This window comes from Eptatretus burgeri, chromosome 3 (genome assembly GCF_056783735.1).
Source record: "Eptatretus burgeri isolate ZD-2024b chromosome 3, Ebu_testis_v1, whole genome shotgun sequence".
NCBI lineage: Eukaryota > Metazoa > Chordata > Myxini > Myxiniformes > Myxinidae > Eptatretus > Eptatretus burgeri.
Genome location: NC_140963.1, coordinates 85,489,179 through 85,504,916, shown reverse-complemented (window position 1 = coordinate 85,504,916; position 15,738 = coordinate 85,489,179). Strand labels below are relative to the sequence as shown.

The 15,738-nt window shown below is 42.0% G+C and overlaps 2 protein-coding genes across 5 annotated transcripts in view; one reads left to right on the top strand and one right to left on the bottom strand.

Annotated features, from left to right (window-relative positions):
- LOC147030356 (band 4.1-like protein 5) overlaps positions 1 to 15,738 on the top strand; it is a 124,097-nt gene that overhangs the window by 35,896 nt on the left and 72,463 nt on the right. For all 4 annotated transcript variants that reach the window (XM_085874307.1, XM_085874308.1, XM_085874309.1 and 1 more), the window contains 4 exons: positions 355 to 397; positions 4,999 to 5,077; positions 5,787 to 5,831; positions 13,754 to 13,806. In XM_085874307.1, coding sequence (XP_085730433.1) covers positions 355 to 397; positions 4,999 to 5,077; positions 5,787 to 5,831; positions 13,754 to 13,806 — 220 coding nt within the window. The remainder of the gene's footprint in view (positions 1 to 354; positions 398 to 4,998; positions 5,078 to 5,786; positions 5,832 to 13,753; positions 13,807 to 15,738) is intronic.
- LOC147030357 (uncharacterized) lies at positions 10,564 to 11,214 on the bottom strand. Its single transcript, XM_085872036.1, has one exon. It carries the CDS (start codon positions 11,212 to 11,214, stop codon positions 10,564 to 10,566), a length of 651 nt encoding a protein of 216 aa, XP_085728162.1.

Genomic DNA, 15,738 nt, shown 5'->3' with positions numbered 1-15,738 from the left:
GTATAGTGTCGGAGTGGCGACCCGTCCAGGATTGTGCCCAATAGCCAAGGAGGCTGCTTAGACAGCACCAACGCTCTGCACAGACTATGGTCCCAATCTCGTCCTCTCTTGTTAATGATAAGTGAGGCATGGTTAAAAATATTTTCTCAATGAAGCAATCTGAATGGTCTCGTCACGGCGTGCCTTTCCACGAGGCTCCTATCTGTGCCTTCACAGCCGACATCCCATCACTCTGAGGAATTGATGGAGACCGTTTAAGCTGATAAGACTGCCCAAGTCTATAACACTAAATTCCTGCCCTTCTGCCTCCCTGCTTACTCTTTCACCTTCTTTGTTCTCCCACCCAACCCATAGCACTGGCTTGACAACACAAAGAGCATCAAAAAACAGCTAAAAAGTGAGTTTGTATTGTTTCATTGCTCACTCTGTATAAAGGTTGATAAAGTCTTAAAGGTCCACAGAATAAGAAATTCATGTTTGGTTTAATTAATAGATGTGGCTTCACTTAACACTTAATCGTTGTTTTTTTTTCTTGAATAAATATCTTGAAATGATGGTTTTAATGATTTTTTGGTGTTCTTGTATGCTCGATTGGCTCTGCCCCCCCCCAAAAAATGTCAACGTGATTACATCATATATCACGTGACCTGCCACGTCATCTCCAGGATACTTTTGCTTTGGAACTTGTGCTTTTGTGCAGCGTGCATGCACTCTGAACTCCGAAAAAGTGCTGACAATGCCATTTAGATGCATAGTTGCTGGTTGTAGAAACATTGTACAACCAAAGATGGTGTGAGTATACATGTTTTTTCCCCCCCAAAAGATCTGGCTGAAAGGAAAATTTGGACAGCCAAAGTAAAACTGACCAGAGGAAAAATTGGTGTGTCCCAACTGCTTTAAGCGTCATTTGCAGGCCCATTTTGAAGATCATTTGTATGACAGCGGCCTTTATTCTGGGATGAGTAAATTGAAGCAATTAAAAGCCTATGCAATCCCCATGAAGATTAGAGATAATTATAATTTAATGGAAAATAAGAAAATGGACAGAACAGCTGTGGAATAGGGGCCATTCAAAAATTACGTAATGCGTGGGGGGTGTATGTCCAAGCAATACAGAGTGTCACAAGGGGTAAACTGTTCTGCATTTACTTTTTCTAATCTAGTTTGTTGTAACTGAACAAAAAACAATGGGATAAATAGTAACCCAGGTTTAAGGTACGAAATATGGGGAGAGGGGGCGTCTTCATCGAGCGTTGTGTAATATTTTAGTGTCTGTCGAAGTGCTCCGGAGTGTTCCAGCAGGTGGGGGGAGGGGCAGTGTCAAATTTGGACAAAAATAGATGATGTCATTTCTGTGGCCTCAAAGCTTGAGAACCTGAGAGTAAGTAGCGTTACTTTTTTAACCAGTCTCCAGAACAAGAACACCTGTAAATAACGTTGAATATGAAGTACTGTTGGAACCCGTTATTTGCGGATTCGCTACTCGCGGACCCTGCATCTTCGCCGGTCATAAAGTGTGACCTGCTTCTACATTTGCGGCCATGTGCTTCGCGTATTTGCAGTTTGTTGCAGAGGAAAAAAATAAGTTCCATCAGTCGTGCACATGACACAGTTATAAACTAGAAGGGCACCCGGTAGAGCGCATACCTCCGCTACGTTATGCCTGATCCACGAGAACATATCGGGCCAAATACATTTTTGAAATATCATGCTATATTTTGTTTTTGGCCCTATCTCTCAATGGTGAAGAATCACTTTAAAGATTAAATAATTCTCGTATCCAGATCCGGATTCGGATCTGCACTAAAATCGAATCAATTCGTCCTTTCCACACACCCAACGTGTCCACAATCCGTCCACAACTTTTTGAGATATCGTGCTATATATCGGTTTCACCCTATCTATCAATGGTGAAGAATCACTTCCAAAAAATGTTCAGATCCGGATTCGGATCTTCACTAAAATTGAAACAATCCTCCTTGTCACACACCCAAAGTGTCCACTAAGTTTCGGCCGAATCCGCCCACCACTTTTTTGAGATATCGTGCTACTTATCATTTTTGGCTCTATCTCTCAATGGTGAAGAATCATTTCAAAAATTCTAGTAGCGGGATCTGGATCTTCACCAAAATCGAATCCATTCATCCTTGTCACACACCCAACATGCCCACCAAATTTCATCCGAATCCATGCACAACTTTTTTGAGATATCCTGCACACAAATAGCCAGAGAGGGGTGAAAACATAACCTCCTTCTACCTTCGGTGGCGGAGGTAAACATATCTTCCACAAGCCGTGCTTTAAGCGAGCTGTATTTACGTACTAACCCTGTACTGTGCTGTACGCAAAAACATATCTTCCACGAGCTACACACATAACAGTTCTATAATATATCTTCCACCGGGCACGTTGTAATATTGAGTTGCATGCTTTGTTCCGCCATTCTGCTATAAAGACGTTTCAACGGATCAATTACAAGCTTCTGAAGATGTTTCCCTCGCTCCACTCGAAAGTTGCACAAATAAAATGTTTCACTACATCTGATACCGGCTGAGTTAAACGTTAGCATGAGGCTCTCGCACAATTAAAACACTTAACCACATCTACCCCCAGGCCCCACCGAGTACATCTGGTAAAATGTTCCATCTGCCAACATCCCCCACAATCAATGGGCAAATTACTCACCCCTTCCACAGCTACCCACAATTCCCGCAGCATGTATGCAGTGTGTATGCAGCATGTCCTGGGTCTTAATCATTCTTCTTGTCCCCCCTGCCTTGACCGGCGTTTTGCCTCCCATTGCGCTCATTTGATCATTGATCAAACATGGCTCCAAAGCGCAAGACCAGTGCCAGAGATCCACCCTCATGCTGGAGATCTACCATCTACCAACATCTCCCTCCAGTCAGAGCATTGTAACATTGGAACAATGCCCCGACTGCCAAGAGGCAGAAGAAAGTGATGAGCCCGAGTCACAAAGTGGATCTCCTGGACTGGCTGTTGAAAGGACAGAGTGTGGCTTCTGTGGGGCAGACACTATGGAGTAAACGAACCCACCATTCGCTACATGCGAAAGAATGAGAAAGCGATCCCAGAAAGTGTTGCAGCAAGTGCTGTACTGAGCACCAATGTGGTCACCCACATCTGGGATTCTTTGACGACATGGAGCCTGAGGAGTTGGATGCTCTTATCAGTTCGCATACCGAAGAGCTCACCGAGGAGGAGTTGGGAGCCATTACCAAGGTTTCTACGGAAGAGGAGGACGCGGGCAGTGCTGAGGAAGAAGAGATGTCGAGGTCCAAACTCATGTTCAAGTTCCTGGGTGAGATCCTGCAAGACATGCGGTCAGTTACCGAGAGGCTGTTAGCTGTCGATCCAGTCATGGAGCGTTACGTAAAGTTCATGAGGGGGTTGGATGACGTGATGCTCCCATAGAAGAAGCTGCATTGAAACCTGCGGCAATCTGCCAGGCAGCTCTCAATCATGGAAGTTCTTCCACCCTGGTCCGTCCACCCCAGGAGCACCAGCTCCATCGTCTGCCTCGCCTGCCTATCCTGCCTATCCTGCATCCCCTTCGGTGCTTGACTCATCATCACCCTCACCTGTGTGGTCTTCAGACAGCTTCATTGAGTTTTCACTGGATTTTAAATGATGATAGTGATCATCTTCATTTGAAAAGTTGCATTCATTTGTGCAAATATAAATTTGAAGCAGTACCTCCTGTTATTTTTTTTGTTTTACTTTTACGATATGGTTGGTTGATCCCTTTATATAAACTCTTAATCGCATTCCTTCAATCAACATTGGAAATGGCACCTGGTGTTGTCTTTTGTGGGTTTTTTTTGAAAGCATTTTTTATGAAACTGCAGTCTTTTGCATTCCTGGCCAAAAATATTTAAACTTTTAAAAGTTTCCCCAAGGAATCGGGAACTGCCAGGAACCTATCCCACTTTTTCCTTTGAAACAATGCACGACATTCGCGGGTTCTCTGATTCGCCAGTTGCATAATTTTTCATGAATCAGGAACTGCCGGGAACTTATCCCATTTTCTCCCATTGAAACAATTTGCGGTGTCAACATTCACAGCTTCACCATTCACAGTATTTTTCACAGGTCACTAACCGCTGGGAACCTATCCCTCCATTCGCCATTGGAACAATGCCCCGCTATTTGCGGATTTGCTATTCACGGCAGTTTCCGGGACTGTATCCCCTACGAATAGCGGGGTCCGACAGTGTAGTACAATATCTCAAAAGGTTGCGGACAGAATATGACAGAACTTGGTGGATGAGTTGATTAGGTGACAAGAACACTCCGATTCGATTTTGTGGGTTCGGATTCGGAACCGGGCTGTCAGTGGGATACAAAATGTACACTGCTCAGCCTGGAGGAGGTATGCACTCTACCGAGTGCCTTTATAGTTACTACAATAATTGCAGAGAAGTGTTACATCAAAATACCACTAAACTCCACATTTACCACGTTCTAGCTCCATGATTTACAACCTTACCAGTTGTTATTGTTGTTACCAGAGTATTTCTTCGACGTCGTCTCGATTGTTGTGAACTCCAGGTGTTTCATGATCTCAGATTCATACATGAATCTGAAGCAAGTTGTGTGGCCATTACCCTTTGCGTGCTGAGACAATCATTCCAGCAATGATGTCACACAGATGACGCAATGACTACGGTGGATTTGTGGAATTTTTAGGGTGCGGTCTCCGCCAGGATGGGTTTTTATTTTAATTTTTAACTTTTAACACCTCAATCAATTATTAAAATTAAAAACCACATTCAGTTATTTGTTTATTACTTAAAAATCAATATCATCACATCAAAAAAAAAATCTAATTCTGTGGACCTTGAAAGTGTGTGTCTGTCTGTATGTATGTATGTATGTATGTATGTATGTATGTGCATGTTTATGTGCGCACTTGCATGTACCTGTGTGTACATAGGCTTGCTTTGATGCCCTCATGTCTTTTGTGGATTTTACTAGTTGGACCCCCATACTGCTTTCATTTCCGGATCAAGTTTTACTCATCAGAACCAAACAACCTGCAGGAGGAGTTAACGAGGTATTGACACAAAAGTGAAACCGAAATTTCTGTTGGAGGTACTCCGCACTCACAGAGAAAATGTTTCTTTTCCCAGTAACCTCAACAACTGATTGCATTGTAACACCATGACAACTGGGCCGTCCAACAATTTCTCTCTCTCTCTCTCTCTCTCTCTCTCTCTCTCTCTCTCTCTCTCTCTCTCTCTCTCTCTCTCTCTCTCTCTCTCTCTCTCTCTCTCTCTCTCTCTCTCTCTCTCTCTCTCTCTCTCCCCCACCTCTCTCTCTCTCTCTCTCTCTCTCCCCACCTCTCTCTCTCTCTCTCTCTCTCTCTCTCTCTCTCTCTCTCTCTCTCTCTCTCTCTCTCTCTCTCTCTCTCTCTCCCCCCCACCTCTCTCTCTCTCTCTCTCTCTCTCTCTCTCTCCCCACCTCTCTCTCTCTCTCTCTCTCTCTCTCTCTCTCTCTCTCTCTCTCTCTCTCTCTCTCTCTCTCTCTCTCTCTGGCATTTGCAGTGTTTCATGTCACCTCCTTCTCCGCTAATATAAGCGTGTCGTAAATCCGCCATTGTGCATTCACAACAGCTCACTCTTCCTGCATGCCTTTATCCCCGCACTATTCATGGGGATAAAGGGCCTCTTTGCTCTCCCTGCCGGTTCACGCTCTCTTGCAGATCCAAAATACTCCAAACATCTTTAACTCGTGCATTTTTCTCTTCCCCCATTCTCACCCAGATACCTATTTTTGCTGCAGTTAAAACAAGACATTCTGAGTGGCAGGTAATTTTTGGGTGTGACGTCACTTTAAAAAAATATGTAAATAATGCATCGTTTCCTTTTCTTATCAGTTTTTTTTTTTCTGGCATCACAAAAATTTTTTTTTTTTTTGAGTTTTAAAGCATTTTTGTACGAAATTGAGCTTATGTGCGGTGCATTGTCATATGGGTGTAAGGTAGTTTCTACAGCTCCAATCATTTTAACATGTTTCTCTACAAACTCGATAGCTATTTCTGTTTGAAAATATTGTCCATGAACGTGAATTGTATTTGTATGATTTCTATACAAACCATCGAATGTAAACCAATGGAAATTGCATCTTTTGTTCCGTGCCACTCCTCACGTGTCCTTGTGCCTCGATGTCTGTGGAGAAACAAAAGGTAGTGTGCCTCACATTTCTGAGAGCAATGGGTGCTTTTGGCTGATAATGGGGTACTGTGTGTTATGCTCCTGGAAACGGTCATTTTTGGCTCTGCTTTTGTGAAATTAAGTTTGTGCAAAGACGATTAAATCCCCTGCCAAGACATTTGAGGGATATGTCTGTTAATTATGAAATACGTTCATGGTGAGAATATATAGTTTTTGGACTTGAGAGATAAATATAGTTATGTGTGGATATGGCTCTGGCATGTTGGGACGAAATAAAGATCTGTGTGGATATGGCACAGGTATTATTATTATTATTTCACATCGTTCTGCATATTCTTCACATCATTCTGCCCAGTTTCACATCATTCTGCCCAGTTTCACATCATTCTGCACAATTTCACATTGGTTGGCCGAGTTTCACATCATTCTGCATATTCTTCACATCATTCTGCCCAGTTTCACATCATTCTGCAGAATTTCACATCATTCTGCATACTCTTCACATCATTCTGCACAATTTCACATCATTCTGTACAATTTCACATTGGTTGGCCGAGTTTCACATCATTCTGCATATTCTTCACATCATTCTGCCCAGTTTCACATCATTCTGTATACTCTTCACATCATTCTGCCCAGTTTCACATTATTCTGCCCAGTTTCACATCATTCTGCATATTCTTCACATCATTCTGCCCAGTTTCACATCATTCTGCCCAGTTTCACATCATTCTGCATACTCTTCACATCATTCTGCCCAGTTTCACATCATTCTGCATACTTTTCATATCATTCTGCCCAGTTTCACATCATTCTGCATACTCTTCACATCATTCTGCCCAGTTTCACATCATTCTGCATACTCTTCACATCATTCTGCCTAGTTTCACATCATTCTGCATACTTTTCACATAATTCTGCCCAGTTTCACATCATTCTGCATACTTTTCATATCATTCTGCCGAGTTTCACATCATTCTGCATACTCTTCACATCATTCTGCCCAGTTTCACATCATTCTGCATACTTTTCATATCATTCTGCCCAGTTTCACATCATTCTGCATACTCTTCACATCATTCTGCATACTCTTCACATCATTCTGCCTAGCTTCATATCATTCTGCCTAGTTTCACATCATTCTGCCTAGTTTCACATCATTCTGCATACTCTTCACATCATTCTGCCCAGTTTCACATCATTCTGCATACTCTTCACATCATTCTGCCTAGTTTCACATCATTCTGCATACTCTTCACATCATTCTGCCCAGTTTCACATCATTCTGCCTAGTTTCACATCATTCTGCATACTCTTCACATCATTCTGCCCAGTTTCACATCATTCTGCATACTCTTCATATCATTCTGCCTAGTTTCACATCATTCTGCATACTCTTCACATCATTCTGCCCAGTTTCACATCATTCTGCATACTCTTCACATCATTCTGCCTAGTTTCACATCATTCTGCATACTCTTCACATCATTCTGCCTAGTTTCACATCATTCTGCATACTCTTCACATCATTCTGCCCAGTTTCACATCATTCTGCCCAGTTTCACATCATTCTGCATACTCTTCATATCATTCTGCCTAGTTTCACATCATTCTGCCTAGTTTCACATCATTCTGCATACTCTTCACATCATTCTGCCCAGTTTCACATCATTCTGCATACTCTTCACATCATTCTGCCTAGTTTCACATCATTCTGCATACTCTTCACATCATTCTGCCCAGTTTCACATCATTCTGCCTAGTTTCACATCATTCTGCATACTCTTCACATCATTCTGCCCAGTTTCACATCATTCTGCATACTCTTCATATCATTCTGCCTAGCTTCATATCATTCTGCCTAGTTTCACATCATTCTGCCGAGTTTCACATCATTCTGCATACTCTTCACATCATTCTGCCTAGCTTCATATCATTCTGCCTAGTTTCACATCATTCTGCCTAGTTTCACATCATTCTGCATACTCTTCACATCATTCTGCCCAGTTTCACATCATTCTGCATACTCTTCACATCATTCTGCCTAGTTTCACATCATTCTGCATACTCTTCACATCATTCTGCCCAGTTTCACATCATTCTGCCTAGTTTCACATCATTCTGCATACTCTTCACATCATTCTGCCCAGTTTCACATCATTCTGCATACTCTTCATATCATTCTGCCTAGTTTCACATCATTCTGCCTAGTTTCACATCATTCTGCATACTCTTCACATCATTCTGCCCAGTTTCACATCATTCTGCATACTCTTCACATCATTCTGCCTAGTTTCACATCATTCTGCATACTCTTCACATCATTCTGCCTAGTTTCACATCATTCTGCCTAGTTTCACATCATTCTGCATACTCTTCACATCATTCTGCCTAGTTTCACATCATTCTGCATACTCTTCACATCATTCTGCCCAGTTTCACATCATTCTGCCTAGTTTCACATCATTCTGCATACTCTTCACATCATTTTGCCTAGTTTCACATCATTCTGCCTAGTTTCACATCATTCTGCATACTCTTCACATCATTCTGCCCAGTTTCACATCATTCTGCATACTCTTCACATCATTCTGCCTAGTTTCACATCATTCTGCATACTCTTCACATCATTCTGCCCAGTTTCACATCATTCTGCCTAGTTTCACATCATTCTGCATACTCTTCACATCATTCTGCCCAGTTTCACATCATTCTGCATACTCTTCATATCATTCTGCCTAGTTTCACATCATTCTGCCTAGTTTCACATCATTCTGCATACTCTTCACATCATTCTGCCTAGTTTCACATCATTCTGCATACTCTTCACATCATTCTGCCTAGTTTCACATCATTCTGCCTAGTTTCACATCATTCTGCATACTCTTCACATCATTCTGCCTAGTTTCACATCATTCTGCCTAGTTTCACATCATTCTGCATACTCTTCACATCATTCTGCCCAGTTTCACATCATTCTGCATACTCTTCACATCATTCTGCCTAGTTTCACATCATTCTGCCTAGTTTCACATCATTCTGCATACTCTTCACATCATTCTGCCTAGTTTCACATCATTCTGCATACTCTTCACATCATTCTGCCCAGTTTCACATCATTCTGCCTAGTTTCACATCATTCTGCATACTCTTCACATCATTTTGCCTAGTTTCACATCATTCTGCCTAGTTTCACATCATTCTGCATACTCTTCACATCATTCTGCCCAGTTTCACATCATTCTGCATACTCTTCACATCATTCTGCCTAGTTTCACATCATTCTGCATACTCTTCACATCATTCTGCCCAGTTTCACATCATTCTGCCTAGTTTCACATCATTCTGCATACTCTTCACATCATTCTGCCCAGTTTCACATCATTCTGCATACTCTTCATATCATTCTGCCTAGTTTCACATCATTCTGCCTAGTTTCACATCATTCTGCATACTCTTCACATCATTCTGCCTAGTTTCACATCATTCTGCATACTCTTCACATCATTCTGCCTAGTTTCACATCATTCTGCCTAGTTTCACATCATTCTGCATACTCTTCACATCATTCTGCCTAGTTTCACATCATTCTGCCTAGTTTCACATCATTCTGCATACTCTTCACATCATTCTGCCCAGTTTCACATCATTCTGCATACTCTTCACATCATTCTGCCTAGTTTCACATCATTCTGCATACTCTTCACATCATTCTGCCTAGTTTCACATCATTCTGCCTAGTTTCACATCATTCTGCATACTCTTCACATCATTCTGCCCAGTTTCACATCATTCTGCCTAGTTTCACATCATTCTGCATACTCTTCACATCATTCTGCCCAGTTTCACATCATTCTGCATACTCTTCACATCATTCTGCCCAGTTTCACATCATTCTGCCTAGTTTCACATCATTCTGCATACTCTTCACATCATTCTGCCCAGTTTCACATCATTCTGCATACTCTTCATATCATTCTGCCTAGTTTCACATCATTCTGCCTAGTTTCACATCATTCTGCCTAGTTTCACATCATTCTGCATACTCTTCACATCATTCTGCCTAGTTTCACATCATTCTGCCTAGTTTCACATCATTCTGCCTAGTTTCACATCATTCTGCCTAGTTTCACATCATTCTGCATACTCTTCACATCATTCTGCCTAGTTTCACATCATTCTGCCTAGTTTCACATCATTCTGCATACTCTTCACATCATTCTGCCTAGTTGCACATCATTCTGCATACTCTTCACATCATTCTGCATAATTTCACAGTATTCTGCATAATGGAGGAGAGGGTGGCTATTTTGGAGTTTACATCTGCAGTATAGTTATCAGAAGGTTGTGTTTAGTCGAACCCTTCCTATTGTTGCGGCCCTGCCTGGTGCCCACTGTTGGGACCTGCTTGGGGCCTACTGTTGGGACCTGCCTGAGGCCTACTGTTGGGACCTGCTTGGGACCTACTGTTGGGACCTACTTGGGACCGACTGTTGATACCTGCCTGGGGCCTACTGTTGGGACCTGCCTGGGGCCTACTGTTGGAACCTGCCTTGGGCCTACTGTTGGGACCTGCCTCGGACCTACTGTTGGGACCTGCCTGGGGCCTACTGTTGGGACCTGCCGAGGGCCTACTGTTGGGACCCGCCTGGGGCCTACTGTTGTGGCCTGTGTGGGCCATACTGTTGGGGCCTGCCTGGGTCATACTGTTGGGGCCTGCCTCTGTCATACTGTTGGGGCCTGCCTCTGTCATACTGTTGGGACCTGCCTGGGGCCTACTTTTGGGTCCTGCCTGGGATCTACTGTTGGGACCTGCCTGGGGTCTACTGTTGGGACCTGCTTGGGGCCTACTGTTGGGACCTGCTTGGGACCGACTGTTGAGACCTGCCTGAAGCCTACTGTTGGGACCTGCCTGGGTCATACTGTTGGGGCCTGCCTCTGTCATACTGTTGGGGCCTGCCTCTGTCATACTGTTGGGGCCTGCCTCTGTCATACTGCTGGGGCCTGCCTCTGTCATACTGTTGGGGCCTACTGTGAGGCCTGGAAAGTTGCTTCTCTGATCAGTCTCTTCCTTGCATGGTCATCCAGTTGCCATCTCCATATGTTGGCTTGGTGTGCTGTGGGCTGTAACAGTGCAACGACTCATGTAGAATGTTTAAATCATAATTGTGAGGTCTTTTGGAAATGGAAAAATTTCCATAAATGGAAAAACTTTGGACCTCCATCTCTGAAACTGCACCAAGGAAAAAACTTGAAACTTGGCACATGGAAAGTACTCCTCATTGGGAATAAGTGTTATTTTTTTGATGACGTCATTGGTGCCTTCGTTATGATGTCACAGTTACATATGTAGAATGCTACATCTGATCAGTCTGAAAAATTTTGAGGGTCATCTCGCGATAAAATGGTCCACAGAAAGAAATTTGATGACGTCATCGGTTACGTGATTTGGCAGTCATATTGTTTAAAATAAAAACAACTCTTCAAAAAATTCTTATCTAAAGTGGCTCAACAGATCAAGGTGAAACTTTACATGTGTGGCTATCCATGAGGAACAAAAGGTTCACACATATGATGTCATTGGTCCCATAGTTTGGCAGCCATATTCGATTTAAACAAAAACCTATAAAAAACCTTCTCCAGAACGGCTGTACAGATCGAGGGGAAACTTCACGCAAATTTTCCCCAAGCCATGGGTGTACAATTTTGTTAAGGAATAATTGATAGGGCACATGGTTTGGCAGCCATATTGGATTTAATTTTTTTTAATGTTTTCTCTGGAACTGTTGAATCAATCGATGTGAAACTTCACATTTATGATCTAGTAGTGATGTGGAATACATGTTTTAAAGTTCAACTTTATTGGATGCATGGTCTGGCAGTCAGAATTATTTAATTTTTTGATATGGGTTATTTTTGTTGTTTTTTATTTTTATTTATTTTTGAATAGGGCTCATTTGGCTGTGTTTTTCGGGTAGAAGAGTAGTAGCTGAATTGTGAATCCTATTAAAGTTCCTCCTGATGACTTCATCTTTGCTTTTTGCTTGTTTGGATTCCTTCTAACTACTCCAATGCAGGACTATACTTATTTGGTCTTCCATTTGATTTAAATTGAATTTATTTTAATCCCATTCTATATTCAATTGAATATTAATAATTAAAAAAACGTCATGGGTCAGGGTCAGGTGTCCGATCAAAGCTGGGTTGTATCAAAGCGGGACGTCTTGGCACCCGTTCATCACTACCTGCAGTTATAAAGTGACAGTTCTAATTATGTCTCTTATTATGTAACACACCAGGACACAAACCCACACAAAATACACCATGAAAAAGAAGTCCTGGCAAGGGTCGACAATATCTGATTGCTCTTTTTCTTGTTCCTTTTAAAATTTTTATTATTGGTAGTGTTAGTAGCCCATCCCCCGCACAGCGGGAGACAGGGTTTTGTAATCACGTGTGTGTGTGTGTGTGTGTGTGTGTGTGTGTGTGTGTGTGTGTGTGTGTGTGTGTGTGTGTGTGTGTGTGTGTGTGTGTGTGTGTGTGTGTGTTGGTCCGGGCCATAACTTTTTAACCATTTGAGCTTTTGTCATCAAATTTTCAAGAAATAAGCTTTATTATGAAAATATGGAGACTAGAAATTAATAATTGGGTCAAAAGGTCAAAGTTACCGTTTAGCATACGGAAGACGTCCGAATACAAAGCGGATGGGCTTTGTATTTCCAGATGCTTTCGAGTTAGCCCAAGCACCGCACAGCGGGAGAGAGGGTTTTGTAATCACTTCTGTCTATCTGTGTCTCTGTCTGGGCCATAACGTTTTTTTTACCATTTCAAGCTTTTGTCATCAAATTTACAACAAAGCTTTATTATGAGAATATGGAGAAGCCAAATAAAAAATTTGATCAAAAGGCCAAAGGTCAGAATCATGTAAAATCATCAGTTTTCTTCCAATTGACTTGAAATATTAATTATCTTTGAGTTTTGTAAGCATTAACTTTTTTTGAGTAACGTAACTTTTTTTAAGCCGTAACTTTCAACAAAGCTTTATTAGGAGAATATGGAGAAGACAAATTAAGAAAAGTCAAAAGGTCAAAGGTACCATTTACCATATGGAAGAAGATAAGCAAATTCAAAGCGGATGGGCTTTGAATTTTCAGATGCTTTCTAGTTATCATTATTATTATGCACCATACTTGAAAGAAAGCATCGGTTCTTCTAAAACATTTTCTTGGCTTGAGTTACAATTTTAGATGGGTCACCGCTCTGACACAACTTTTATAATTGCTATTATTATTTTTGAACCAAAAACCATCTGAGTATGTCATATTCATGACTATTCTCTCCAGAGTGAGGTGCGCTCTTGTATGCAAAGGTATTCTTGTTTTGCTACACATTTCACAGTGCTTAAACTGTGAAATGCTTGAGGGCAGGAGAGGGCCTGCATTTGGAATCTGCAGGCCCTCTCCCACCCCTATTGGAATCAAATGCTGGCCTGATTGGTAGAATGGACTTGTATTCCTTTGTAGAATGTATTAACTCATTGTCTCCTCTATCCACAGGCTAAACTGTCCGTTTGATACAGCCATCGAACTGGGTGGTAATGCTTTACAGGGTAATGAACATGCTTTGCTACTTCTGCTCCTGCACTTGTACACTATCTGTCTAACTCAGTTATATTTATTGCAGTAAATTACAAATTGTGCACGACTTTCAAACAAAACAACTCATTCAATTATCATGAATTTTTCTGGACAAATATCAACGCTAATGGAAGAGCTAAAGAGCTGAAGGTAGAATGTTAATATTGACAGGAGCATTGTAGTGAACAGCTGTACACAGGATGTATAGGTGCACAAATTTAAAGCAAGGGGAGGTATGATAATTTATTAAGGCAGGAGTTAACGCGTTGCTTGACCATGGCAAGAGCAGATTGTACGAATACATGAACACATGAACGAATACATGAGAGTGGAGGGGGTTTTGGAGGAGGTAAATGTGAGGGGAGAGGAAGGGAATGCGGCGTGAGGGGAAGGAAATGCGGCGTGAGTGGAAGGGAATGCGGCCTGAGGGGAAGGGAATGCGGCGTGAGGGGAAGGGAATGTGGCGTGAGGGGAAGGGAATGTGGCGTGAGGGGAAGAGAGTGGAAGGGTGATAAAACATGCGCAAACAGAAACATTTAATTTTTAACTGCTTTGTTCTATTTAAAACCCATGCTATCTACCTGGCAAAAGCCTGCCTACCTGCATGCATACATGCATGCTCGCACATGCAGCGACCTTTGCACCACTCCGGTTGGCTCACTCCAAATCTGATTCGTACATGCTTTCCTATGGGGAAGCCGTTTTAAATTCAAAACGTAACTGTTGGTCCTTAACAGTCCCATTAACAGAGGGAGAGGTGGAAAGGGGGAGAGGGGGTGGGGGGGGGGAGAAGGGAGAGAGGGAGAGGAGAGGAGAGAGTGGGAATGAGGACAGGAGAGGATAGTTGGAGAGTGGGGATTCTGGCAGATATGACGTCCAGTTTAACGTCCATCTGAGAGAAGGCACACACATTGCTGAATCACCTTGCCTGTGAAGCACCGTGATGACTGTTTATGGCTTGGTCAGGGTTCAAACCCAGGCTACACAGCCTATAGTGAGCGTGCGTACCTCTTGGCTATCCTGCCATGATGTGCCGATTCATTGCTTTGTAGCAACTGAAAATATTTTTTACTCATTGTAATCATCTAATTTATTTTGCCTTTCTAACTCCTGAGATATCACCACAGAGAACAATTCCACGGTATCGCCATGGAAGCTTGAAGAGTGCTCCAAGCATGCACTCCAACTAAACAGTTGAAGAAACTTTTTTTAAAAAGACTAAACATTTAATTTAAAAAAAAAAAATATATATATATATATATATATATATATATATATATATATATATATATATATATATATATATCAATGCCAAAGTGATGGATCATGTAACGAAAGAAGATTGTACAAAAAGGGGAAAAATCAAAATAAAATTGCACATTTTTGGTGAGCGAGCCACCTCCTGAGAGACCGCATGTGTAACAAAGCGGGGCCAAATGCAGACAAGTCGGTCCTGAACTTTGTTCAAGTCGATCGATATATTCAGAAACAGTGCGAATACTTTTGTTACTTACAGCCATGGCTTGGAAATGAACAACCAAGCTTCCCAAGTGGCTTAAGCACTCAAGCAAGCACTCCAATGAAACAGTTAATAAGGAATGGCTGGCTTGGCAAGCGATTAGCAATCGCCGATTGGTCATATAAACACCGTGCACCCAGAATGTCGAGCATTGTGCGAATTGGACAAATGAACACTTTTGTTAGCAGTTGGAACTGCTGCTAAGTTCAATTCCAGAGTTTAAATTTTGAAGTCTGGCTCAGATTAAGAGATTCCAGACTCGAGAGGTTACAGCATGTGCGGAAATGAAATGTAGCCATGAATGTTGGCGTCTCCTGGCATTTATAAGCATTACAATGTATCCAGTGATTTGTAGGTATGATGATCAGGCATGAGATGATATGAT

Coding starts and splice junctions, on each gene's coding strand:
- LOC147030357 (XM_085872036.1), bottom strand. CDS start 11,214: ATGACAGAGGCAGGCCCCAGCAGTATGACAGAGGCAGGCCCCAACAGT.